General features: G+C 40.9%; 1 protein-coding gene across 2 annotated transcripts; it reads left to right on the top strand.

The window, feature by feature from the left end:
* Positions 1-202: 202 nt before the first annotated feature.
* kcnc4 (potassium voltage-gated channel, Shaw-related subfamily, member 4) lies at positions 203-25,897 on the top strand. 2 transcript variants are annotated; one of them, XM_082518801.1, is made up of 5 exons: positions 203-786; positions 904-1,576; positions 17,871-18,807; positions 19,477-19,653; positions 24,089-25,897. In XM_082518801.1, exons 2-5 carry the CDS (start codon positions 962-964, stop codon positions 24,154-24,156), a joined length of 1,797 nt encoding a protein of 598 aa, XP_082374927.1. In that variant the 5' UTR covers positions 203-786; positions 904-961; the 3' UTR covers positions 24,157-25,897. The 2 variants fall into 2 exon arrangements, with proteins under 2 accessions (XP_082374927.1, XP_082374926.1); XM_082518800.1 differs by having other exon boundaries at positions 203-1,576.
* The last annotated feature ends 468 nt before the right edge of the window (positions 25,898-26,365 follow it).

The following is a 26,365-nucleotide window of genomic DNA, read 5'->3' as shown; positions in this document are numbered from 1 at the left end:
AGGTCAGTAGTCCCCATGGTGACTCAGAGCTGAATATGTACAATAAAGGCTGCAAAGCGTAAACGGGCTTAATTAAACCGAGTTTCATTCTCACGCACACGCACAAACACAAAGATGCACACCTCACCACCAGTCCATCCTCTCGGTCTAATTAGAGGGAGTGGTTCAATAGTGCGCCAGGCTTCGGCAGACAAAGGGTTAAACTGCTGAGGCAGTTGAGCGCACCATCCAACCGGGCTGTGTCGCTAGGGGAAGATATAGGGTACTTGTGGAGAAGCAACAGATCTCAGCTGGAAAACAACCCCACATCTGGCACGCGGGACGACCAAATCTGAGGAGGAAAAATCTGTCAAATTTTTCACTGCATGATTAGATGGACTGGACCAGTGGATCAATCTCTGACTTCCAAATCACGAGCAGGGGCGAGAAAAGTTGCCAATATTAGTTGTGGATTTGATTTTGGCGCTGCAGAATTTGGATATTTTTTTGTTTTTTTTAGAAAGGGGGAGATGATCGTCACATGTTTTCTGACTTAGCGTTTTCTCCTATAGGAAATACCATGCGTAAAAGCCAATATTCTTTTTTTCCCTGGCAATAATATGTCTTCGTGGACGGGAAATAAGTCCAACATCTTTGCGCCCGTGGACAGGAATTAAGTATAACATCTGGAGGCAACAACTCAAAACACCTTGTCCAATCTATTCGACTAAAACGTTTACAAACACCGATCGAGTTCCACCACCCGCGTTTTGCTTTTTTCAGCCTCCAGACTGAGTTTGGTTACAGGTGGTTTTCATCGCGCTTTACCATTACTATGCACCTTAACAATCAGCAATAAACGAGCCACATGGGTGTGAAATGAAGGCTCACTTTGCTTTAATTTTCTGATTTTTTTTTTTCCAGCGGACAACAGTTTGAACCAGGGGCGAACAGCCAGTAGGTCTGCTCCCACTGCTTCTAAATGATAAGCTCGGTTTGTGTTTCGTCTTACCGAGGACGCAAGTCAGGCAACAAACCTCCGTCTAAATCATGTCTGAAGGAAGACATGGCCAGAGGGGAAGACTCGGATAAAATTATTATTAACGTAGGCGGCACTCGACACGAGACCTACAAGAGCACCCTCAGGACCCTGCCGGGGACGCGCCTGGCATGGCTAGCAGACTCGGAGTCGCAGGTCAGCTCCGACTCAGACATTGCGTCCCCGAGTGCCACCGAGTTCTTCTTCGACAGACACCCCGGCATCTTTGCGTACGTGCTCAACTATTACCGGACAGGCAAGCTGCACTGCCCGGCTGACGTCTGCGGGCCTCTATTCGAGGAAGAGCTGGCGTTTTGGGGTATAGACGAGACTGACGTGGAGCCATGCTGCTGGATGACCTACCGGCAGCACCGGGACGCGGAGGAGGCCCTGGAGATATTTGAACCGCCCGACCCAGAAGACACCGACGACGAGAGAGAGATGCCGAGGAGGTTCGGCATCGAAGACGTCCCCGACAGGTCGAGAGGCTGCCGCGAAGTTTGGCAGCCAAAGATCTGGGCGCTGTTTGACGACCCGTATTCATCTAGAGCAGCCAGGGTGAGTTCAGCAGGCGGCCCTTTAACGGCCACATGTCAGAGTGCGTCCGCAAAAGCCCGCTGTGTCATTCCAACTAGGAAAAAAGGCGCACATGTTGTCCAAATCAACAGATGTCAGCCAGTCAGGCTGCAGCAGCTACTGATGCGGCTACAGATCTGTAAACTGTAACGTGGCTGTAGCTGTCTGTATTTATCCAGTCTGCGCCTTGTCTGTCTGTTTTTAGGACATGACAGCTTTCAGGCCAAAGTTTATATCTTTACATTAGTTTCACTGACTGTTAAAAATATAGTTTTTTAGTTGAACATCAGGATCAAAAGGAACATTATGCAACCACTAGTCTTAAACAATTACAAATGAATTATAAATGATAGTTTAGAGATTAATATTCTTTTTGTTTGACAAGTTTTGAATAGATTGAAATAATAAATTGACAAAAGTATGTAGAAAGCTCTCTTTTGTTTCAAAAAGTGTGCTAAGAGTCTGACCTTGGAGAGTTTTCTGTGCTATGAAGTCAGGCTTTATAGTACATCCATCCGTTGTCTTCCACTTCTCCAATTCAGGCTGGTAGAGCAGCTGGAGCCAATCCCATCTGGCTTGGAGCAAAGTCTTGCAGCCAAATTCAGCATATAACATCTGCTCTAGCATTGTTCTTCAGTACATGTTTTCTCTGTTTTGCTACTCTATACATCTACTACAATACACAAAGAAAAAATCTTTTTAGCCCATCATTCAAACACTCTTTATTTGACAGCTGCTTATACTTTTAAGAAGCATTTCTTATTATCTTACACTGCAGTTTTTACACCATACAGTGCAGGAGTCTGTGTAGTCGTGAGTTCATTTAAGAAACTGTTTGAACCCCACTGAGTTAAAATGATCACACATTTAACAAAAAAGCAAACATCCAAAGCTGCAAAAAGCAAATGAAAATATATCTTTCAGAACGTCACTGAGGGTGGGGGAGTCCTTTGGTATGCCTTTTAGGTCTTTTGAGACAGTTATATATGAGAATGCTGTAGTGTTTTTGCTTTAGTCCAAGACAGACATCTACTAAGATTTTAGACATATACACTATTCAGCTATTTCACAGCAACTCAGTGCATTTAAGCATGAAAACATGGTCAAGATGACCTGCTTTTCCTACACAACCATTTTTATGATTTACAGAGAATGACATGAAAAAGACAGTCTATCCAGTCACTTCTCTGAGTTGTTGTCAGAAGTCAAAGGAGAATAGTCAGATTACTTCAAGCTGATAGGAAGGCAACAGTAACTCAAATAAGCACTCCTTACAACCAAAGTAAGCAGAAAAGCGTATCTGAATGCAAGACTCATCAAACCTGAAGGCAGGTAGGCTACATCAGCAGAAGACCACACCGGGTGCTACTCCTGTTAGCTATGAACAAGAAACTAAGGCTACAGTTCACACAGGATCACTAACATTGGTGAATATAAAACAGAATAAATGTTGCCCAATCTAGCAAGCCTTAATCTATACTGTGACATTTAGATGCTAGGTTCCAAATTTGGCATAAACAACATGAAAGCACGGATCTCTCCTGCCTTGTATCATGAGTTTAGGCTGCTTCTCGTGATGTCCACAGTGTACCCATCGTCTGATGGCTGCTTCGAGCAAAGATAACACACCATGTCGCAAAGCTCAGATCATCTCAAACTGGTTTCTTGAACATGGCAATAAATTCACTGTACTCAAATGACCCCCACAGTCACCAGATCTCAATCCAACAGTGCACCTTTGAGTTGTGGTAGAACAGGAAATTCACATCATGGATGTGCAGCAGACAAATGTGGAGCAGCTGTGTGAAGCTGTCATGTCAATATGGACCAAAACCTCTGAGCAATGTTTCCAGAACCTTGTTTAAATCTATGCCACAAAGAATTAAAGCGATTCTGAAGGCAAAAAAGGCAGTGCAGGCAGTCAAAGCAAAGTGTACATAATAATGGTCAGTTAGACCTCGAGGTCTGTCTCTGTTTGATATCATATGAAGAAACAAAAAGAAATTGAAACAGACTGCAGTATTTGGAAGTTAGGAAGTGCAGGGATCTGTTAAAAAGGAAGATCTCTACATCAGTCAAAGCTGCAGAGCATATGAAAATCCATGAGTTAAACATTTTACGTTTTAAAAAACAACACACAAAAAGCTTCATGATGCCTCACTCTGAAAAAGCGATGCTAAGTACTGTGGATTTTTTAAGGACCTGAGCTCTTCAGGATCCAAACCTTTTACTGTGCTCTCCACACATTTGTTGTGCTGTTGATAGCTATAAAACATTACATATTTATGTATTGATCTGTACAAGAAATTCATTTTTTTTCTAAAATGCATTTCAATACCTGAATTTTCTCTGAGAGGCTAAACATCTCTTTCAATCATGTGAATAACGTTTTTTTTTCTCCCCTAAATATACGTTACGAAATTGTGGCAAAATACTGAAAATAGCAAAAATGCTGTTTCATGACAGGAATACAGAGCCGGTGAAGTGTTCCCACACATCCTATTCAAGGTTTGCACTCAAAAGGTGCTCAGAAAGATGAGTGTTTAAAAGGCTGCAGAAGCATAGACCCGTGTACCGTAAATCACACCGTATTAATCAGTAGATGGACATCTGCTGTACTTACACTAGTGCTATAAAAAAAGCTAAAAGGCTAAAAAAAAGCTAATCATTTGTTAAAATTTTTTTTAAGAAACTTGACTGTGCTTTTGCCAATGCTAAGTGACATGTGAGTAAGGTTTTATGCAAAGATCTGCATGATATATAAAAAAAAACAACCCCAAAAAACAGAGATCTCAGTTATTTATCAGATTTGGTTTATAAAAAAAAAAGGTTCCCATCTTTCCACGGGGGGTATCATCCTGCTGTAAACATTTTGAAAGCATGCTATAGCTAATGGCTCAGCAACAAAAGCAGGATGCTTATTGAAGTAAACATGAAAGCAAGTATCGAGTATCATTTGCAAGAGTTTTTTCGGCAAAAGGCCAGGAGCTTTCATCGGGCAGAAAGAAAAATACATTTAGCTCAGGAAGGAGAGGGGCTCATGCTAACTCTAATTTCTATTTGTCTGTTTGTGCAGTTGAATAGTCTGTTCAAACACTCTCACAGCATTGCCGAAGAATAATGTTCCCGCTGCACGCCAGCGACACTACAAATAGTGTTTATTTTAGCTTCTCGTCCAGGTGGCATTCGCAGGCTGTCGCTGTTGAGGAGCCCACATCTCTGAGTCACAGCTGCCACTGCGTCGGTGTCGTCTGAAGATGACCCGCGCTGTGCCTGCCAGTTAATCACGTCTGTCTCTCACCGCTGAATATTTGTAAATTAATCAATTAGGATTTGTGAAGTTTTGTGAAAGATCTACATGTGAAGCTTTCTGAAATATTGCAGAAGGGAGGCGGATAATGGAAATGGATAAGATCCTCTTTATCCATTTCCATTCCAGCCACTTCATATATGTATGTTTACTCTGTGTGCATTCTGAGAGCATGCTTTCTGAAAGGATGTGGGGCTGAATTTTGAGGGACTCACATTACCTTTATGGCCTTTTTATTTCAGAGAGCCTCTAAGCTCATCTCAGGTAATGTGATTCCTAAAAGCTGGAGGGAAGTTAATCTGTCCATCATGTAAGCCACATCCTCTTTGGGATCAACCAAGACTGGAGATGCAGCTCTTTTAAAGCGAGCACATGAGGCCATTATACTGCGAGTTCACAGAGTGCAGTCCCCTGGGAACATTTAATAGAGCCCAGAAGAATGCGCTACTATACATTTTATGCATCTCCAGTTTATGTTAGACCAAGAAAGAATTTCTCCTCAGGTTCTTCTCAGCTTCTGTTTTCAACTCAATTTACTGAAGAAAAGTAGCCACCTGTATGTTGGCTCTTTATGTTAGCGCCATCAAAGACACCACGTGATCTTATAGGGCTGCCCCATTGAGCGTAGCAGCTTTGCTACGTGTTTACTCTCAGGTCTAATTTTCAGAGTGTTTACACTCACATTAAAGTGGCTCCATAGCGTGGTGGATTACACATTCGCTTGGCGAATGAAAGGTCACTGCTTCTATTCCAGCTGAAGACACAAATCATCTTTGCGGTTGCATCAGGAAAGGTGTAAAACTGCCAGATCAAACGTGTGGAACTACTGTGGTAACAAGTAGTAACAAGGGAGCAGCTGAAAGTAGCTAATACTTATTCATATGTACATAAAATTGCAGATATATTTTTTCTGCACTATTGAACTGTTGATCTGTTGGTTACATCGAATGTATGTGATGAACTTGTCCTAAAAAGTGAAGCCAGTGTGTTAAACATGCATTCTTTATAATGGCTAGCATGGACAAAGTTCTCTGTTTGGGGGGGAAAAAAAAAAAATTGATTGTGTTGAGGGTCAAACGTCAAACTGTCCCCATTTATGGGTTGTGCCACACTTTTCACAGTCCGATACAAGTCGGTCACCATTCAAACTATGACTCCAGAATGTGCTAGGTTTGTTGCAAATAATTGGATGCGGCGAGGAGAGGCAGGTCTGACTGTGAAACTGCATGCTCCTTAAGATCTTGTGGTTGAAAGGGCATTAGTGGATGAGGCACACAGATGACCCCTTGATTTTAAATTCGATTTTTAAAGTAGATTTCAGTCAGTGTAACTGAAAATGAGTGGCTGAGCCCAAAAACATTAGCAGGAAAATCTTTACAGATGTTACGATGGAAAACTGTTGTCCCATACAGTTATATAGGACCAGAAATCTTTTTGTAATCACAGCTATCATCATCTGTTGGTCTTCATATAGAATATAACTTGCAGCACTTCTGCATTGGCTTAATTTTTCTGAAGCCACATCCATGTTTTATACTGGCTATGGTACGGGCATTAGCTGATCAGTTCCATCCTTGAATCTAAAAATGGTCATGTTCGCTTTAAAAAAAGAAGAAGCCCCAAACAAAAAATCCTAACAACAACAGAGGCTAAAATCAGAATGCACAAATCATTATGGGGTTTCATGGTGGCTATGTCCATCTTTTATACATACTATAATACAATAACTATTAAACACATCACCAATTTTATAATTAAATACATCTAAAGGTGCCATTGACATGAAATTCTCACCAAAGGGATTCTAAGAATGGACCAAAATCGTACCTGAGAAATGCATGTGACTAGTTCCTCCATACAGGAAGCTGTCATCACCAGCAAAGGCTTGTGACAAAGTATTAAATACGTTTCAGTAAGCATGTTCAATACTTTTTCCCTGTATCATTTCTCATTATTACACATAAACTATGGGCATCTATGGATTCATTTCTTTGTATGTGTGGACTAGATAGTTTGTGAGATTTTCATGTCAGTGGCACCTTTAGAAATATATTAACTTAGAAATTTGGTGATGTTTTCAATACTTATTTTACCCACTGTATACAGGCTATGTTTGGGCCGTCATTTAGCCACAAGCTCGTCCTAAATTGTTCAGTCTATCAGTTTAAAGTGGAATTAAACAAATAGGTTTAAATACTTTCAACAACCTCTAATAAATAACACATTTCTGTTGTTGTTTTTGTTGTTTTTGGTGAAAGTACAGAAAATAGGTCGTGTTGATATTATATTATTTCATCATTGTCTGTATCTGTATTAAAGATTGCTGATCTTCTCCACAGTCCATTGGGAGGTGAGTTGTCTCTGCTGATGAAAAAATATGGGTCTAAATGTGCTGCTGCCCACTTGGCTGCATAAATCAACCAACAGAGGGCAAAGCATAGACTTTATAAAATATGGATGTAGCCTCTGGGTTTGAAAAGTGAGGTCAACATTAAAGTGCCTTAAACCTGCATTTTTTTCTCATTTCTTTTAGCATTGAAACCATCCCGATGACTTCATAGCTTAAAGTCTTACATTTTGGAATTTATTTTTCTGTGGTCCCCAATCAGTGTGCAGGTAGACAATGAAAGGGTTTGTGTTCCTGTGTCACTGACACAGTTCTTTGCCTATGAACCTGCATCATGTCTCTCAAAGGAGCTTGCAAAGAAAAGCGTCTGGACTTCTTTAAGTTACTTGAAGACGTGGGGGGCCAGGTGGGGCCAGGTTTCACAATGAACTCACCCGAAACTCTGGCTGATTGGGACCCACACCCAGTTTCACACCTTGGCTCAGGCGATTAGAGGATCATCAGGGGGTCCTTTTGTCCCTCTGTGGGGGGTTACTCTCACTAGGTTTATATCTGGGACTCTCCACCATTTGACCTTAGAACTGAAGAAGCTTCTCGGATGAGAGGTGAAACGTCTTCAAGTAACTTAAAGAAGTCCAGACGCTTTTCTTTGCAAGCTCCTTTGACTACGATGACCTGGATGACTGAGAACCTTCACAGACATCATGTCCCTCAGTTTAACTGTCAGTCGGTCGCTGGCTTGTGATGTCTGATTGCAAAAAAATCTAAGATAACTAAAAAAAAGCTCAGCTGGAGGCTTCATAATAGGATTTTATATCCAGAGAGTCTCTATATCATCTATAAAGAGGCTCTGAGGAAACATCTCTTTGCAATCCTTTTTGTGACATGTGACAGTTAGACTTGACATCAGCATTAAGTTTAGACTAGCGCTTTCTTCCATAATGCAATATTTCATTAGTTCCAGGCTTGTTGACTATAATTAATTACGGCTGTGGTAATGGGCTACACATTTTTAATCTGTGGTGAACAATTAAAGCTGTCTTTCCCACAGAAAAGAGCATTGCATTTTTCTCCCACAGAGAGGCAAAAATCAATTAATATCAGTAAACCAAGCGACAGACTGATGTGGGATTCTTGAAGTCTGCTGCATTTTGAGTTTCCTGTTTGACTGATTGAATTTTGTCTCAGATATACATATAGATATATATTTTTAATGAGTGACATTAAACTAGATTACATACCATGACTCAGTTTTTTTTAAAGCCCCCATGAGGAGACTGTTTTTGTGTTTTTATGCTATATAAATTCATTGAAACTATATTGATATTGAACTAACTATCGATCACATCACAGCTTGATGATCACAGCTTTGCACATTACTGGTTATGAAAAACATCCAGAGTTCGATGCACAGCTGACAAATAATTAAAGTGTGTTCTGAGTGAAACACTAACCTTTCTGGGATCAGCTTTCACAATGCCAACACCTCTCTCCTGGCTGCTCTGTGAACTGAACACAGGATTTGATTTTTCGCACATCATCAAAGCAGCACAGCCTTGTTAAGGAGACTTTCTAACAGCCACTGGTCTCAGTGAAAGAGATATAATCCTGTGTGATTATACTGGTTGTTTACTCTGCTCAGTTCTCAGCTGTTTGCTGAAAACAGTTCAGTGTCTGGGATGCCTGCACATAGTTGCAGACTTTGTTTTGCAGACAAAAAAAATAAATAAATATGCATTACTGAAAATATCATGTTTCTTTATTTTTTATTTCATTTATTGATGCAGATTTTTTTTTTAAAGCTATTTGAATGCCGCATTGATATAATACGTTTAACTTAATGCATCTGCACATTTCATACATCTGCCAAAGGCTCCTTTTCACTGGCTGCTATTAGAGGACACTTGAAAGGATTTGATTGATTATTTTCATGCATTCTGACATTTGAAAGGCTTGACTTTGCACTATTTTTTTGAAATCCCGACATCGAATATATGTGCAGTCTTTTTTCTTTTTTTAATTTCAGCTGTTAGGAATTACTTCAGTCAATATTTTTAAGATACTGCAACAGGATTGTCTTTGCTCAAAGGTCAGTGCCAGAGCTTTCAACCACATCCCATATACTTCAGCTGGCTGGAGAGTGTCGGTGGTTGTAAATAGAAGGAAGGCGTTTGGTGGAGTATTTGGCATCAGATGTGCAATTCCAGAGGTTGAGATTTGTATTGAGACAACTGATGCTATCCACATGTTTCGAGTGTTCACAGAGTAGGTGCTGTGCTGGCTGTTTGTGACTTGTTGCTAGATGTTACAACACTGGTTGATTTTGTCCATGCAGATCTCTCCACCTCCTTATTAAGTATATTCTGTTTTGTGGAGGAGGCACCGTGTCACTAATCTTATGTTGTGTCCCTGCTAACACACCCTGATCAGAAATGAATGGTAGTTAAAACTGAAGGTGACGTAATGCCCCTTTTAATTGATTTGGAAATAAATGTTAGAACTGCCCCTTAGATCTCCTTAAAAATTTTGTCTCATTTTATGCATGCTCGCTACCAGCTTGTCAAATATTTCTGGTTCCATGAATCTATAAATTATAAATATCTGGTAATGAACCACTCCTTTCCAGATAGCCGGGAGAGGAGTGGAGATTAATTCATTCACGTCCCGGCTTGCAGACGTGAACAAGTGTGACATGAATTCTAAGAAAATCTCGGTAGTAGCTGCTGTCATTGCCTTTGGAGCTGCTGATTGTTCAGAAGGCTCATTGTTTTGGTTTCTGCATATAGCCTGTCCATATTAGTAACAGAGTGTACTGTTCAACAGCTGGAGGTGATGCTTGTGATAGGATTCTCCAGCTGCTGTGCACTTATGCACAGCCTGCTGCCTGTTGTGTGTCATGTTATGGCTCCTTGTTCTGCTTTTCCCAGCTGCGACCTGGCTGCTGTCCCCTCTGGGGACCTCTGCTCTGTCTGGACGCTCACGCATAGTGACCTTGGATTGTCTTTTTGGCACCTGCAGTATTAAAAGGGTGACCAGGTGTCTCGCTTTATATTGGACTGAACAACATTTTTATCCTCTTGTCCCCTCTCCCATAATTTGGCATTTTGGTTGTCTAAAGTTTACAAAAGTCAACAAATGTCACTTATGAGAAAGGTGGCTGAAAAGATGATATGCATGCATATATACCCGTGTCAGTGGTAGTTGTTTTACACTCAGGTGTAAAAAGAGAACCACATAAAAAAAAACACAAAACAAATTAACTTCCATTTAAACGTCGACTCCATCCAATCCAGGTTTGGGCATCCTCGCATCCTCTTTGCCCCACGTTTAGATTGTTGATATCGGGTTATGTATTAAATAACCTCAAATGTGTCTCTCTACTCCGTTGCTGTCGACTACTTAATATTTTCCCCATATCATTAAATGAATGAGTGGTCAATCCACAAATCATTATCAGCTCTGCAGTTCTCAGATCTACCACACTTTGTTGTAAAAAAAATAAATAGAGATAATAAATATCTATTGTATATATCAGCCTAGAAACAAACTGTTGATCAAGTGGCAACCCAAAGCACGAGCCAAAGACAGAAGGTCTCCATTTGATTCAAAACATGTCTCCTAATGAATGTGACGTTCTCTGTCCCTGCTGCATGTGTCTTTACAAATCACTGTTCTGCATCAACTATACAAAGCGATGATATAGTATTCAATGTTTTTTGGCTTGTTTAGTTAAAATGAATAAAGCACCTTAAAATAATAAAAAATTAAATAAATGTCTCAAATGATGTCAAGCGATCTTAGCAGGAGACAAAGATATCAAAAAACATCCCATCCATCCATCCATGGCTGGGTTGGACAGCAGCATAAGCAGAGAAGCCAAGACCTTCCTTTCCCTAGCCACCTCATGTAGCTCATGTGGGGAAACACCAAGGCAACCCCAGGCCAACAGAGGCACATCATCTCTCGAGTGTGTCTTGGGACCTCAACACAGTAAGACATGTCTGGAACACCTCGTCCAGCAAACATCCTAATAAGATGCCTGAACCACCTCAGTTGGCTCCTTTTGATGTGGAATAGTAGTGGCTCTGCTCTGAGTCTCTCCCAAATGACTCAACGTCTCATCTGATCTCTAAAGCTGAGCTCAGACAAACTTTGGAGAAAGCTTGTATCTGCAGTCTCCTCTCGGTTGTTAGCCAGAGCTCTTGACCATACGAGGGTATGGCTGCAGATTAATAAACAAAAAACCTCAAACTGAATTAATGTAGCAACATAAAGTCACACTTTTAGATTCTTACTTTTTTCCTACAAGTTTTGACTATAAAGTAAAAGTTGCATGTATGAAAATAGTAATATGTGGCATCAGAAGTTTACTTTATATAAGTATACCCAGTTATTACAAATACAATATATCACTATAGATGTTATCGATACATTAATATATCAATAACAACTGAAGTGTCCGTTTATTCTTGCAGTTGGTTGAAGAGGCTCTAACTGTCACTAGCCATTGGAGCTTTGAGTAAGATCGTATGGCCTTGATCAGCAGACGGCAGCAGCTCAGCTGTCATCAGATTACAGTCATTACCAGTTACATCCCTGATCTGAACAGTGGTATAAGGACAGTGTCAGAGGTGAAATGTCAGCAAAAGTCATCAGAAATTGCAGCATTTCTGCTCATACAAATGGCAGAAACAGGCAGAATCACACAGAAGCACTTAAGCACAAATATGTTTAAAATTGAGCAAAAGTACCACGAATAGATGTAATTTATCCCCATTATGGCAAAACAAGAAGCAGGTAATGGAAGTATTTCAGACAGGCCAGAAATAACTGGGAAAGATTCAAAATTTACAAATAACTATTAAGCTACTTAAATATTGTCTCGATCTCAGCTTTCAACCCCAGCAAGATTATAGAAGCTGAAAAATAAAAAGCTCTGGCATACAGCTCGCTTGGCCTCACAGTGCTTTGGCTGTAAAGAGTCCTTATGGCAATCACTCCAACAAGGTGACTGTGTTGCGTTGAGTATCTGTTGCTGGACTACAAACGTGATGTTATGTCAGCTCTTAAATAAACTATACACATACATTTAAATACTGGAAGCTTTACTGACTGAGATAAACAGTCACCTACATGGATGTATAGAAATAACAGAAATATCACATCGTAGACTTCACTTTAACCCCAGGTGAATGGGCCATGATGCACATGCACAGAGCTGTAAAGTCAGGCTGTGTCATGTGATTGCACTCTTTACACTGACTATTTTATGAGAAGAGTAGCTGTCACTGCGTGTGTCAGGCCCCCTGAGATTCTTCCCTGTAGAGATGATTCTGGCTGCAGTACCCAGCTCTGTTTAGTTGTGGGATAAACTGTTTGGCATTTGAATAAACTGACTGCTGTCAGACCCTTTTAAGCTCATCACAAGCTCCTGAACAACCACAGGACTCAAAGTGACTGCTGATCTGTTGTTATACCACAGGAGCACTTTCTGTTTGGTTAGGTTTTTTTTTCAAAGCCAAAAGTCCAACCATTTCCTCAGCTGTAAGAAAAATGTTTATTCATACTCCATACATCCATCTTCATCCGCTTTATCCGGGGCCGGGTCGCGGGGGCAGCAGCCTAAGCAGAGAAGTCCAGAACTCCCTCTCCCCAGCCACCTCCTCCAGCTTATCTGGGGGAACACCAAGGCGTTCCCAGGCCAGCCGAGAGATATAATCTCTCCAGCGTGTCCTGGGTCTGCCCCGGGGCCTCCTCCCAGTGGGACATGCCCGGAACACCAACCCCAGGAGGCGCCCAGGAGGCATCCTTGTCAGATGCCCGAACCACCTCAGCTGGCTCCTTTCGATGTGGAGGAGCAGCGGCTCTACTCTGAGCCCCTCCCGGATGGCCAGCCACCCTTTGGAGGGTGGCGGCTCTACACTCAGCTCCCTCTCCACCACGACGGACCGGTGCAGCGTCCGCATCACTGCAGCCTCCGCACCAATCCGTCTGTCGATCTCCCGCTCCCTTCTCCCATCACTCGCGAACAAGACCCCGAGATACTTGAACTCCTCCACTTGGGGCAGGAACTCGTCCCCGACCCGGAGTGGGCACTCCGCCCTTTTCCGGCTGAGAACCATGGCCTCAGATTTGGAGGTGCTGATCCTCATTCCCGCTGCTTCACACTCGGCTGCGAACCGTTCCAGAGCGAGCTTTATTTATACTCACCAGAATAATTAATGGCACTTGGAAAAAATAGATTATCAGTAGATGTGTGCAGCCAACATTTGGATCTGACTAATGATGAAACATTATTTTATTTTAAAACACTGTTGCAAGTGATGATAAGTAAGGAGGAAGAATTTTTCCCCTCTTCAACAGGTTCAGGAATGGCACCAACAAGATGTATTAACACTTCTGTGTCATCTGAATATTTCTGTGTTTTAATGTGAATTTAGAGTCACACAAAATGAAACTACCTCCACACTTAAAAGCGTGATGATTGGTGTTAATGATGGAGTTTCACTGTGGTGATTAGTTTGTACCTGCAGTTTGACACGTACAGATTTTAAATTCTACTGCTGGGTAGAAGATGTCTTTGGTAACACTGTGCGGCATGAAAATGTGCATAAAGGAACACATTTCAGAACTCAGGAATGACCTGATACAGTAGCTGATGTGTGATGTGTGTTTTCTACCCTCACATTAAATAAAGAATAGCATCTAGAATCTATATATATCTATAGATAGATATCACAAAATATTAATTAGCATGGAAGTAATGAATATGTAGTTAAGTCTGTCTGCTTCTTATTTTGAGAAGAGCTTTGCACATTATATATTCTGGGTCTTTCAGTGAGGGAAGAGACGTAGATGTAGTTTTAAGAATTTATGACCAGGTAATTGAACTTTTATGAAACCATCAGACAGCAGCTATTATTCAAAGCAGATCCTTCCAACAGATCTCGAAAGGATCTTTAAATTTTCGCTGTCACAACGCCTGTCTCTAGTCAGTTAGACATTTGCTGTACAACCTGGTGGAAATTCTGCGTAGTTTGTTCCATTATGACTTCCACAGCTGCTTGGGAGAGTGCAGCCTCTTTCCTCATTACAAATAATGGTCTTCTACTCCTCACTCAATTATACTAACAATGTGTGATTAAAGGTTTTTGTGAAATGACAAAGTATTGAATGTTGAGGATGGATGGATGGATGAAGGGAAGGGAATTAACGTAGGAGGAGGAAGTTGTTGGAGTTAATGGCAGGAGGAGGCTCAATATGGGGGCAGGTGTTGTGTCACCTGAGCTGATTACGGCCCCCAGATAGTACCTGGAAAAAGAAAGAGAAGAGAGGGATGCCCATGATTGAATAAGAGGAGATGAGAGGAGGGAAGAAAAGATGAATGGATGGGAATAGAGAGCAATGAGATAAGGTAAATGGATGGGGGTGAAGAAAGAGTGGATTGGAACCAGACTGGACTGAATGGGTTTACAGAGCATAAGCAGACTTGACAGGTCATTAGATGAATATGTGGCTAATGTGTGCAGCTCTGCTGCCACGCCTAAAACAAGTAGTTAACATAACAATGTCCAACTTGGGCTTATGGTTTGGAAGCCCTGTTACTCTCGTTTACTTAAAGTTAGAGCGATTGGATATTATTCAGTTTGGTATTCTGCTGTATTTAGGTAGAGTTATTGTACAGCAGCTTGTGTAAATGTGTAATTACAAAGCATACATCTTGTGCAAGTTTTCTACCCCCCACTAAAGAAACTGGAGTCAGCTCTGTTGCCTTTCCATTATGCAAAGCTAACTTTGTATTCAGGCGGGAAGCCAGGGGGTAAATTTGGTTGAGCTACCACAAACACCACCACTCCAACATCCTCTTGATATAATTCACTGCTGACAGATGGAAAGAGATGACTAGTGAGAGCCTTTTATGAGACATTCAAACAAACTAGCAGCATCTGAAAAGCTACTTTTAGCTCCGGCAAATGTATAGATATTGGGGTATTTTTTAGCTTTATCATATAATTATGGTGTTGGTATAAAAAATTATTAGGCCTTTTTATCTTGACACATATATATCTATAATCAGTTCTTGCGCTGTTGTCCTATAACAGGTTTTGTCTGGTGTTTACACGGAGCTCCACCTTTCAGGGTTAACATTTGAGACCCTCATACAGCACATGAAGAGGGACTGGGACAATGGGAAGTCCAGAGGGGGTTGATGAAATGCTGGCACCATGTTTTATTAATTGAGCCTGGAAAATGAGGTGCTGTAAAAGTGGCCGGGTCTTCAGAGAAGCTTAATTATTTGGTGCCGGCTGCATATCTGGCCCTTGTCTGCAAAAGCTTTCTAATAGGAAAGCACTGAAGAGACGACACATTGAAAATATATTTTATATGAGTATGCATGTCTGTGAGCTAGATACAATGAATGGAGATAAATTAGCGCTTAATTAATGTCCTCTAGAAATTAAAAGCTTTTATTATTAGAGTCTATGTTGACATGGTTACACCCCTTAGTTTCAGTCACTAAAAGAAAATAATTGTTAAACATCATTTTTGTCTCTTGCGATCTGTGACTCTCACATAATGAGCACTGTTAGTGCTGATGATGTTTGGGGAAAACGTGCCTGCAGAGCAGGAGATCCTCCCGGGGCACAGTTTTGCTTTTACCTCCTTCCCAATAGTCCTGTGCCTCAGTCGTCATCTTCTCAGGGGATCAAAGCAGTGAGCACCTCAGTGTTCTACAGGGGAAAATATAAAGGTTTTAGTGGTTACAAGCTCCACAATATGTGTTATGCGTGTTGATTTATCTATTTAGGGTTTGTTTTTTTTAAGTGTGCAGTATCAAGTTTACTCCAACTCCATCAGATGTCCACTTCTTATTGTTTTAGTCTAATTCCACTGTGAATTAATGTCCCCATTGAGCCTTTCAGTGCAGTATTTGTTCTTTTCCTCATGAGATTTAGCTGACTCATATGTGAGATTCCCTCAAGGGAGAAAAAATGGCAAAGTGCATGCAAGTTCCAGTTACATATTTATCCAGCTGGAAGGTTAGAAAGGCTGGAGAGGCACTACAATTTGCCCAGGTATCAGTAAACAATAAAGACATATCATGTATGAGTAAGCACACAGCGTTAACACAAACATAGACGCGCACAGCCATTGTGCTGGACCAGGTGAATGCTGTGGAGCCACATTGTTCATTTTGCCTGTCAGCAACCATAAAAGCTATTTGACCCTATTTTTCATACAAGGGAAGGCTTGCATGCAGAACACATGCTCTAAAACACGTGCGGAGGCTGTAAGGCGTTCAGCATTCTCTCCTCTCAGTTTTGCATCAGGACACTCTGCTTGTTTTTCCCTTTCTGTTTCCTTTGTGAGTCATAGAGTGATTTGTGTTGTAAAAAATAAATAAATAAAATGATATGTTAAAGACTGTTCATATTATTTTTGCAGGTGTTGTTACTGTATTAGCACCCCCTGCTGTTTGTGCCCGTCTCAGCCAGCGTTATTAGAATCACGTCTTCTGTCAGCATGGTTCAGTCTATACGTTCATGGAAAGTAATTGGTGTTAAATTGGTCTGTTTTCTCTGAGAACATTGTCCTCGCTCTCCCACAGACAAAGAGCATTTTCAAATAAGCATAAAGAAAATGCCACCTACTAAGTAGAGCTGTTGAAGACAATCTGAACCATTATTTCCTGACAGGTAAATAGCATGCCCTGAGGAGGCAAAGTGGTAGAATAATGAGTCTGATGTTTCTGAGGGAGGGTTTCACTTGGACTGGATGACTAACTGTGAGCTTTTATTTCTTGAGCTTAACTATTCATAACATGTTCTTGCATTTGGTTCAAAAAATACATTCACTTTGTAAGTAATTATGAAAGCGCATGCCAGCAAGCCATACGAGAACTCATTAGGACCTTTGCTTTCATCTCAGTTACACAGATGATTAGTGGATGATTGTGAAGGTTTTGGATTTGGGTTTAGTTTACTTGGCAAAATTTTACATGGAGACATGTTTAAAAAATTGCGTTTGTTAAACCTGGGAAATTGTTTGAGTATAAATGTTAACTTTATTAATTCACAGCTATCTTGCTGCTGCATTAGTCAAGCTACTGGACAAATGTTCCTCTGGAAATGATTCCAGATATAATTTGGTTGTTTGTATGTGTCATATTGTTATTTTTTTACCTGCGTTTTTTGCATTCGGTCAGTATAGTTGGGGATACTGAGGGCTCATTTTTATCCTCCTATGTGAAACTCGCTTCACAGGCAATGATCAGTCACAACAAACTTAAATCATTAAGTTGTTGTGCCTGAGTTAAGTTTTCCAGTGATACATAAATACAGTGTTTGCTTATTGTCAGTCAACTGACGCTCATTACCTCCCCCAGTAATAAAATCCTTCAACACACGAGAGTTGATTGGCACATCCTTTTTTTTAAACTTTGAAGTTTGAAGATAAAAGAGGTCTTATTATATATCGTGTTAATTGAAAACTCGTTTCTAGCATGGGCGCATCATGCAGATGGTGGTTTGAGCTTTAGAAACCCTATACTGGCTGTTCACTAATTGTGGGTTGACATAACATTGTATTGATTAATAGTCATTATCTTTCTCCTCCAGGGAGTTGCACTTGCCTCTCTCTTCTTCATCCTGGTGTCGATCACCACATTCTGCCTGGAGACCCACGATGCCTTCTATGAAGTGCAAAACTGGACGGAGCATGTTGTACAGGGCAACATGACAAAGAACATCACAAGGAACGAAATAGTGACCAACCCAGTCCTCTTCACCGTGGAGGGCATCTGTGTAGTCTGGTTCACGTTTGAATTTCTGGTGCGCATAATATCCTGCCCAGACAAAGTAGTCTTCATCAGAAACACGCTCAACATCATTGACTTTGTGGCCATTCTACCATTCTACCTGGAGTTGGCTCTGAAAAGTCTGTCATCCAAAGCTGCCAATGATGTGCTAAACTTCCTCCGTGTGGTCCGGTTTGTTCGAATCCTCCGGATTTTCAAGCTGACGCGCCACTTTGTAGGCCTGCGTGTCCTGGGTCACACGTTGAGGGCTAGTGTCAATGAATTCCTCTTGCTTATTATCTTCTTGGCGCTAGGTGTGCTAATCTTTGCCACCATGATTTACTATGCTGAGCGTATTGGAATCCAGCCTAATGACCCCACAGGCTGCAATCACACGCACTTCAAGAATATCCCCATCAGCTTTTGGTGGGCAGTGGTCACTATGACCACACTGGGCTATGGAGACATGTATCCACAGACGTGGCTCGGCATGATGGTAGGGGCACTTTGTGCACTGGCTGGGGTGCTGACCATTGCTATGCCGGTTCCCGTCATCGTCAATAACTTTGGGATGTACTACTCGCTGGCTATGGCAAAACAGAAGCTGCCAAAAAAGAAGAAGAAGCACAACCCAAACCCTGATGCTCCAACTGACTCAGCCTCGTTTGGGAAGTCAGAAACAAACTCGCACAGAGACAGTACTCAGAGTGACACGTGTCCACTGGCTCCTGAGGAGAACATCAGTAGGAACCGCTCAGGTGAGGCTACAGTACAATTTTTAAACTCTCTAAAATGTCAGAGGCATGTTTTCTCACAAACCATTTGTTGTGGCTACCATGCAGGTGACGGTGTTTCACGTGCTCAGGTTTTCTGGGGCAGTTTTGTTTTTGAAGCACACACTATTTAACCTTAAGCAGTAACATGGTTTCACTGGAGATGCTTCCTGCCAAATGTTCTCTTTGTGGCCTCACTAAGAGTAGTGGGGGCAAAAAAAGTGTTTCAGTCTATGGAGATTATTTTATTACTTGAAATTGTTCTTGGCAGCACCAAAAAACCCCATCCATTCACTTGCAGTAGGTTGGAGGACAAACTTATGCATCATGTGTGAACCATGAAAACTGACCTTTTAATCTTAAGTTGCACTGTATCAATGTTGCACTGTAGTAGTAGTACAAAGAGCTATCGTGTTTCAAGTCTTGTACTTTGTAGGTTTTGTAGAGTTTGCTTGACAGATGAACTGCACTTAGTCACAATGACAGCATCATACTGGGATTAAATTACCTCTCCTAGCATCTCAGTCAAACTGGATTTCATCACAGAAAAATACCAGTTTTGTGCAATATACCTCTGTCTGCCTTTGTGTGGGCCCTCGGGTCTGTATCAACTTTGCCATTTATGTTGGCATGTATTTTTGTCTTCCTGTCCAGACTCCAAACAGAACGGGGATGCAAATGTGGCCCTTTCAGATGAGGAAGGCTGTAGTTTGACCCAGCCGCTGTCCCCCAGCGAAAAGTGGACATTGCGGTGTTCCCGAGGTCGAGACAAGAATAAGAAAGAGGGCACCTGCTTCCTCCTAACCTCAGAGAACCCCAGCGTTCAAACTGGTGAGTACGTACATGCTGCATTTGAGCCAGATATGAAGCTCCAAGTTTAGCATTTTGGCTGTCACTACCTTGTTGATTTGAAAAAATAAGTGCGGGTTGGATATGACTGACAAGCTGAGGGATACTGCATACTCACACAGAAATAACTTCCAGTTCTATGGTAGCACAGCCCGCTTTAGTGTCTGTTTTACTCTAAATTGGACCACTGTTTGTCATGGATCGGCTGTGTGGCAGGCGGGAGGAGGACCCAATCGCAAGATTCACAAACACGGGGATGAACTCAAAAGCAGCTTTATTGCTGACAGGCAGAACATAGGAAATACAGAACTCAACTAAACTGGGAATCAATAAACTAACACTCGTAGGGAGACACAGGGAATCCACACAGCAATGAGGGAGAACGCGACGCCGAACAGAGGGAGACGCAGACAGAAATACACAGAGGGTTAACGAGGAAAGTGGGAACACACGGGGAACACAGCTGACACAGATAACCATAACGAGACAGGGCGGGGTGAACATAACACTGACGGGAGACGGGCAGTCAAACAGGAAGTACAGAGGTTCAGACAGGAGGAGAGAGAGCACGGGGAAAACACAGACATAACGGGCTGGGGAAACATGGAATAAAACATAAGGAGAGACGAGGGCTCACAGATACACAGAGGGGCACACAGGGGGTAAAGGCCACGAAGGGAAAACACTTAGGGAACAACACAACAGGGCAACTCAGGAAACATGGCCTAAGGAACAAAATACAAAAATACAAGAAAACTAAGAATACTGGGCCAACATGGCCCAGGACCATGACACTGTTGCTATATTCAAGATATGTTAAAGCATCAACTGACAAAGTAAAGTTGTTGGAAAAATGTTAACTGGGGTAAAAAAAATCAAAAGAAAAGTAGGATCATTTTCACAAACAATTCCACTTTCTTTTGCAATGACTAGCATTACCCCTTGCTGGCTTTAGCCTTAACTTCACTTATGGAGTACATGCATGTAGATTTTTCTACACAGTTTATTCTAAAATATGGAGACAATTGACTATTTTCAACATCGTCATGCTAAAATTTTAACAATACTAATTTTTTGCATCAATACGTAACTCCTGATTTTATGTAAAATTATGACCTTATATGTTAAAATTACACCTTATATTATAAATTAGCTATGATAGTAAGTATAATTACTAAAGATCAAAGAGTTTAAATATGCAAGAGGCAACGAGGGAAGGGGAAACAGGTGGGGAACTAAACACAGCTGAAGCTATTTAAAGATAATGAGACAATGGAAGTCAAGCAGGAACACAACACAACAACAAGAACACAACGACAAGAACACAACAGCTACCAAAATAAGTAACAAATGGGAAACGCTTGACATAGAGAGGCTTAACACCAAGATATGAGGGGACACGGGGCAGGAATTAAAGTTAAACTATAACCATGCCGACAAACAGAAACTAGATTGCAAAATAAAGCGAAAATAATAGTAAGAAACCGAAAGACTGGATTGAACAACTAATCTTGAAGAAATCATGTAGGAAACATGTGCTAAACAAAGACTGTACAAAACAAAAATTCAAAGCTCAGGCAACAGCCCAGGTTCCATGACATACATGAAGAATACAAAGTTAAAGGGAATTTAATGTTTTTGTTTTATACTACAAGAATAATTCACAGATTGAGGAGAAAAAAAATGAGAAGAGGAGCAATGTTTTCTTTTTTCTTTTATAAAATATTTAGCCCTGAGGGGAACATGAATATCTTTACCAATTTTTTGGGAAAGATGTTGTATAGTTGTGGGATGAATGTTTTTGTCTTACCTGAAGTGTGAGTTTGATTGACAGAGTGATTGACAGATAATGCCATCACAGTTTCCTGCTGCTAGCAAGGCTAAAAGGAACACAGTGTTTTGTCTTTTTTCTGATTCTGAGTATGCAGAGTGCTAAGATGCTTTCAGTGGTGCTTATAAGCTATTCTAAACTTCATACCTACAGTACATGGAGTGTGCATTGTGTGGCAAGATATGAATACCTGTAAAAAATGACACACAAAAACACAAATGTTTAAGAAATGTAAAACATTAGTAGTTACTTGTAGCAAAGTTTCAATAATCATCATAAATTGTGCTTATAGTTGATCTAACAAAAAGAACAGAGAGATGAACAGCACAACGAATGTTTCGCAGGACCCTTCAAACCAGGTTGCAGCAGATCGCCCCGCCCCTCCCTGAGCCTGGTTCTGCCGGAGGTTTCTTCCTGTTAAAAGAGAGTTTTTCCTTCCCACTGTCGCCAAAGTGCTTTCTCATAGGGGGTCATATGATTGTTGGGTTTTTCTCTGTATCTATGAAGCACCTTGAGGCGACTTTTGCTGTGATTTGGCGCTATATAAATAAAATTGAATTGAATTCAAACACCTGTCTTTCACCTCTAAGGGAGTAAATCCTGTTTCAACCATTATTTACCACTCAGATCAATAGAAAATCAATTGAGCCCTAATTGCATCATCAATCTCTCTGTGTGCACAGTTAGTACTCAGGTTAGGATTAGTGCACAAGTGTTCGCAGGGTACCAAGCCTAGCATGTGAGGAAAAAATGATACAGTTAAAGACACAAGATGAAAATCATGACTTGAATTGTTTATTTATTTATTTATTGACTTCTAGATCACATCAGCACACATAACCGTGTAAGCTACACGTTTGTATGCAACGCTATTATTCTTAAACAGAAGATGGGGGGTGAGGGTGAGACAAAGTTGCTGTAATTCTGCTGTGACCCTGCCATCTCTGTCTGCTTGAATGACCGCTGCATCTCATGTCTGAGCTTTCCAAACTACCCAAAAGCCTCTTGTGAGAAGAGGCTCTATATTTGGCAGCCGTGGATTGATTCCTGACACCCTGAGCACTATCCAGTCAACATCCTGACAATTGTGTGCAAACAGTCCAACATTGCTGAAGGTGTTTTGCTGAAACCCTGCACTTTGCGGAGGTTTATTTCACTACCAGGGTTTATCATAACTGGAGCACTTATGGTAGCTTTTCTCCTAGGAGAGTACACCCATGTATTTTTTTAACAGCTCATTATACAGAAATGTTCCTGAATAACTTGTCATTGCCTGAAGATGTTGATGTAAATTGGTGCTAGTTATAATGGCATGTTGTCATATGAACAAAATAAAATATAATAAAAAAAGCATGCACAATTAAATCTGTCCTAAATGAGAAGAAGTGATGTTTGTGGACAGGTTTACTCAGGGGACGAAGTAATCTGTCACTATATAAATGTACAGCCTCACAAACACAATGAAAATGACACAAATGGGGTGAAACTGTCCGACCTTGGTTTCATACTGAGCTTTCTAATAATGGAAAATTGTCTGGTCAGCTCATGAGATCACCATATAAGCGCTATTCTGGTCACAGAGACAAAAACAATAGGAAGCTGAGAAAAGCCAGAACACCTTAATACAAATCTGTGTGTGAGAGAGAGGAGGGGGGGTAATTCAATTCTTAGCCTGGTATCTGGTGAGTATGTACATAATGATATCCCAGTCTGTTACAGTGGATTATATCACACGTACACAACACATTTTAGTGCACATTATCTGCAAGAAGTGCTCAGTGTTTAGTGCTCAGTGCAGAATTAAAAAGAAAAAAAACTCAGTTGTTAGCCAACATTTGAAAGTCGCTTTTTAGAGCTATGTGGCAAAGGGAGATGGTTTTGGTGAGTTACAGGGTTACAGGATATAAAGGTACATCTAATATTTCACTAGGGCAGTGTGGCTGTAATTAGAGGAATAGATAGATGGATGCAGGCTTGAAGATGCCTGGATGGTTATCAGGAACAGGACAAAAAGACAGTGCTTTTGCAGTGACTAAGGTCATCACAGGGATTCAAAAGCACATTGTATTTGTGTATTTGTGATGAGATAACCACCCGTTTGTGTGCATAATAGTATAGCAAACAGTTCAAGTGCTGCAAGAGGAAGTGGCAGGAAGCTATACAGATGAGAAGAGGAAGGTTTTCCAAGCTCAAGCGAGCCGCCATATTCCCAAGTGATTCCTCAGATATGATTCCCACTAATAGGTTTCCATTAACAACACGGATGGTCACAGTGAAACATCTGGCTCCCATGTGAAGTTCAAATAAAAGTATTGTTTTTGTCTGTGAAATAGAGTTAAAATATTAACTGATTTGGTGGTTGTTGAAAATAAAGATTTTAATAGTCAAGAAATACGTTTAGTTTTATTATTATTATATGCATCCACATTTAGGGCTTCTTCTTTCCTAGGATTAATTAATAATGGAGGGAAGGGTGGTGACCCCGTTGTTCTTAGGTTATAGCACACTCGCTTGGGTCAGTTTCAGTGTTTTTTATGCTAAGTCACTATATTTCATTGTCATTCTGTCCTTTGTGTTTCCTGACAGAGAGCTGTAAAGACATCCTTGCGGCCACGGGAAACTATGCTCAGCCGGAGGTCACCACTCTGACCTGATGCTGATTGGCTATGAAAAGGAGAAAGAGCGTGATTTCCTCAGTGGCGTACACTTCCCTTCCTGAATGAACTGCTGAAGAGATTCTTTGAATTCAGGATGAGAACTTTTGTTTTAAGTTGCATAGCACATTTATCACGTGTACACTTACTTACATGTTAGAGAGCATTTTGCATGTACTGCATGCTCAAGCATTGTATGATACTCCAAAAAATGGCTACCATTCATATGCATTTTATTTAGTGGATATGTCATAGCTTGACTCCAAGGCTCTGAAAAAAGCATCACAGATTTATTCCAAAGTGACGTTAAGGTCACTTCTCTGCCTGATTTGAAGTCGAGAAAGTGTGATATCACATTCCTCCGTGCACCAGTTGAATCTGAATCTGGCGTTCGGTCACTATAATTCAAATTGAAGCCACACACTCGATAATCTGGGTTTTCAAAAAAGACACTCTTAGTCAACTTGGATTAAAAAAAAAAAGTAATTGTGAATATTACATTTTACAGACCTAAAACTTAAAGAAAGTTTTCAGGGGCTTTTGTGAGTCTGTTGTAAACATCCTTTTTTATGTGTTGTTACATTCGTTACCATGTTACTTTCTATTATCATGTGTCTATTTTGGGAGTCAACACACATCAGCAAAACCCCTACATTGTATAAGGAGTGAGAAAATCTGCTTGTGAATGTAGGTTTGTACAGCAAAACGCCTACTGTGAAAAAGGACAAGATGGAAACTTGAAGTTATTGATCGATGTCAACAAATTAGACCCACGTTTTTTATTTTATTTTATTATGTGGTCTCTGTTCTGCTGCTTTTTAGAACCAACCACATGGAAACATGCAGATACTTTGCCAGGGACTAGATGTGATACGAACCCGCCCAGGAAACACATTGTTTGTAAATCCTTGTACAATAAGAGTTTAACAAAAGAAAAGAAAATCAATGGAGCAGTATTGTCTGTCTGTTACATTAGCTATACACAATTGATGTATCATTACTGGTTGAGTGAGGACCAAATGTAGACTCAATTAGATTAGATGGTAAAAGACTTTCAGTACATGTTGGTAAAGATACATACAGTACAATATCATCATCTCCACTTGTGCCTCATGTTGAGTAATGGAGTTTAAATGTGTGCAGTAGTGTAATTCAATTGGTAAGTTAACACTTCTACTTGTATTGTAAAAACTCTGTTACATATTTGGAAAAGAGAAGCAGGAGTCTTTTTCTTTTTTCAAGACTTATAATCTAGTCCTCATGGTCTACCATAGTGGCCTTATGTTAAATAAACAAAGGGAAAGCTCATTTTACCTTCATTAGAATCTTTCTATGCTGATGCAGATGTTTGTAATATATAAGCACAGCTGTATGTATGTAGCACAGTGCAATACTCTAGGTCATTAAGCTCTTTTCTTGTCTGTTCATGTGGATGCAACGTTAAAATTGCTGTTGACCAATGAAAGCTTATTTTAATAATTCACCTTTTAAGCCTCATTTCCTGTTTTCCCTGTTCCGTGTACTCAAATATGACGGTCAAGCACAGTAGGCTGGTTTAACATTTCCCCAGTATGCACTGTGTAGGTGACCGTGATGGTTTTTAACCCGGTAAGATGTCATGTGTGTATGTATGCGTGCCTGTTTGAGTGTGTGGGTGTGATGTTTAACCATGTAGGCATGCATTTATATGCAGAAAATCAAATAAAATCAATTTCTTCACAGATGTTGAAGATAAACTGAGCGTCGTGCGTTGTTATTTTCATTCACAGCTTGCATTGCATCCACATATTCTTCCCACTGCACGTTGCAAAGTTTGTGTCATCACAGCACCTCTACTGTATAGCTATTTATAGAGCAAACACCAGACTATACAGGTTGATGCTGTGCTTGTTCAGAGTGGTGTAACGGCAGTCACAGCTGTGCTTCCTGCTCTCCTGAGCTTCCACGATTATGTACCAAAGGTGTAGATGACTTACAGAACACGTCTCCATGGAGATTTGGTATGACAGGCAACGCTAATTACTGCTCGGCTGCCTCCGTCTCCAACTCTCTCTGTGTGCCACATGCAAGAAGCGCCACTCTTTCTATCACACACATCCTCACAGACACACATGCATCCACCTCAGCCCAGCATGATCGTCATTACTGTCGTTGCACACAGGAAACATTCTGATGCTTGGCAATACAATGCAAAGCACTATGGCAACAA

This window comes from Aulonocara stuartgranti (genome assembly GCF_965226115.1).
Source record: "Aulonocara stuartgranti genome assembly, chromosome: 20".
Lineage (NCBI taxonomy): Eukaryota > Metazoa > Chordata > Actinopteri > Cichliformes > Cichlidae > Aulonocara > Aulonocara stuartgranti.
Note: the sequence above shows the minus strand (reverse complement) of the source record. Positions and strands in the feature narration are given on the sequence as shown.

What these genes read in the sequence shown, in the direction of transcription:
- kcnc4 (XM_082518801.1), top strand. Translation starts at nt 962, where the DNA reads ATGATAAGCTCGGTTTGTGTTTCGTCTTACCGAGGACGCAAGTCAGGC. An exon ending in ATTCATCTAGAGCAGCCAGG is followed by an intron (nt 1,577 to 17,870) that starts GTGAGTTCAGCA and finishes TTTCTCCTCCAG; the next exon opens with GGAGTTGCACTTGCCTCTCT. An exon ending in GAACCCCAGCGTTCAAACTG is followed by an intron (nt 19,654 to 24,088) that starts GTGAGTACGTAC and finishes GTTTCCTGACAG; the next exon opens with AGAGCTGTAAAGACATCCTT.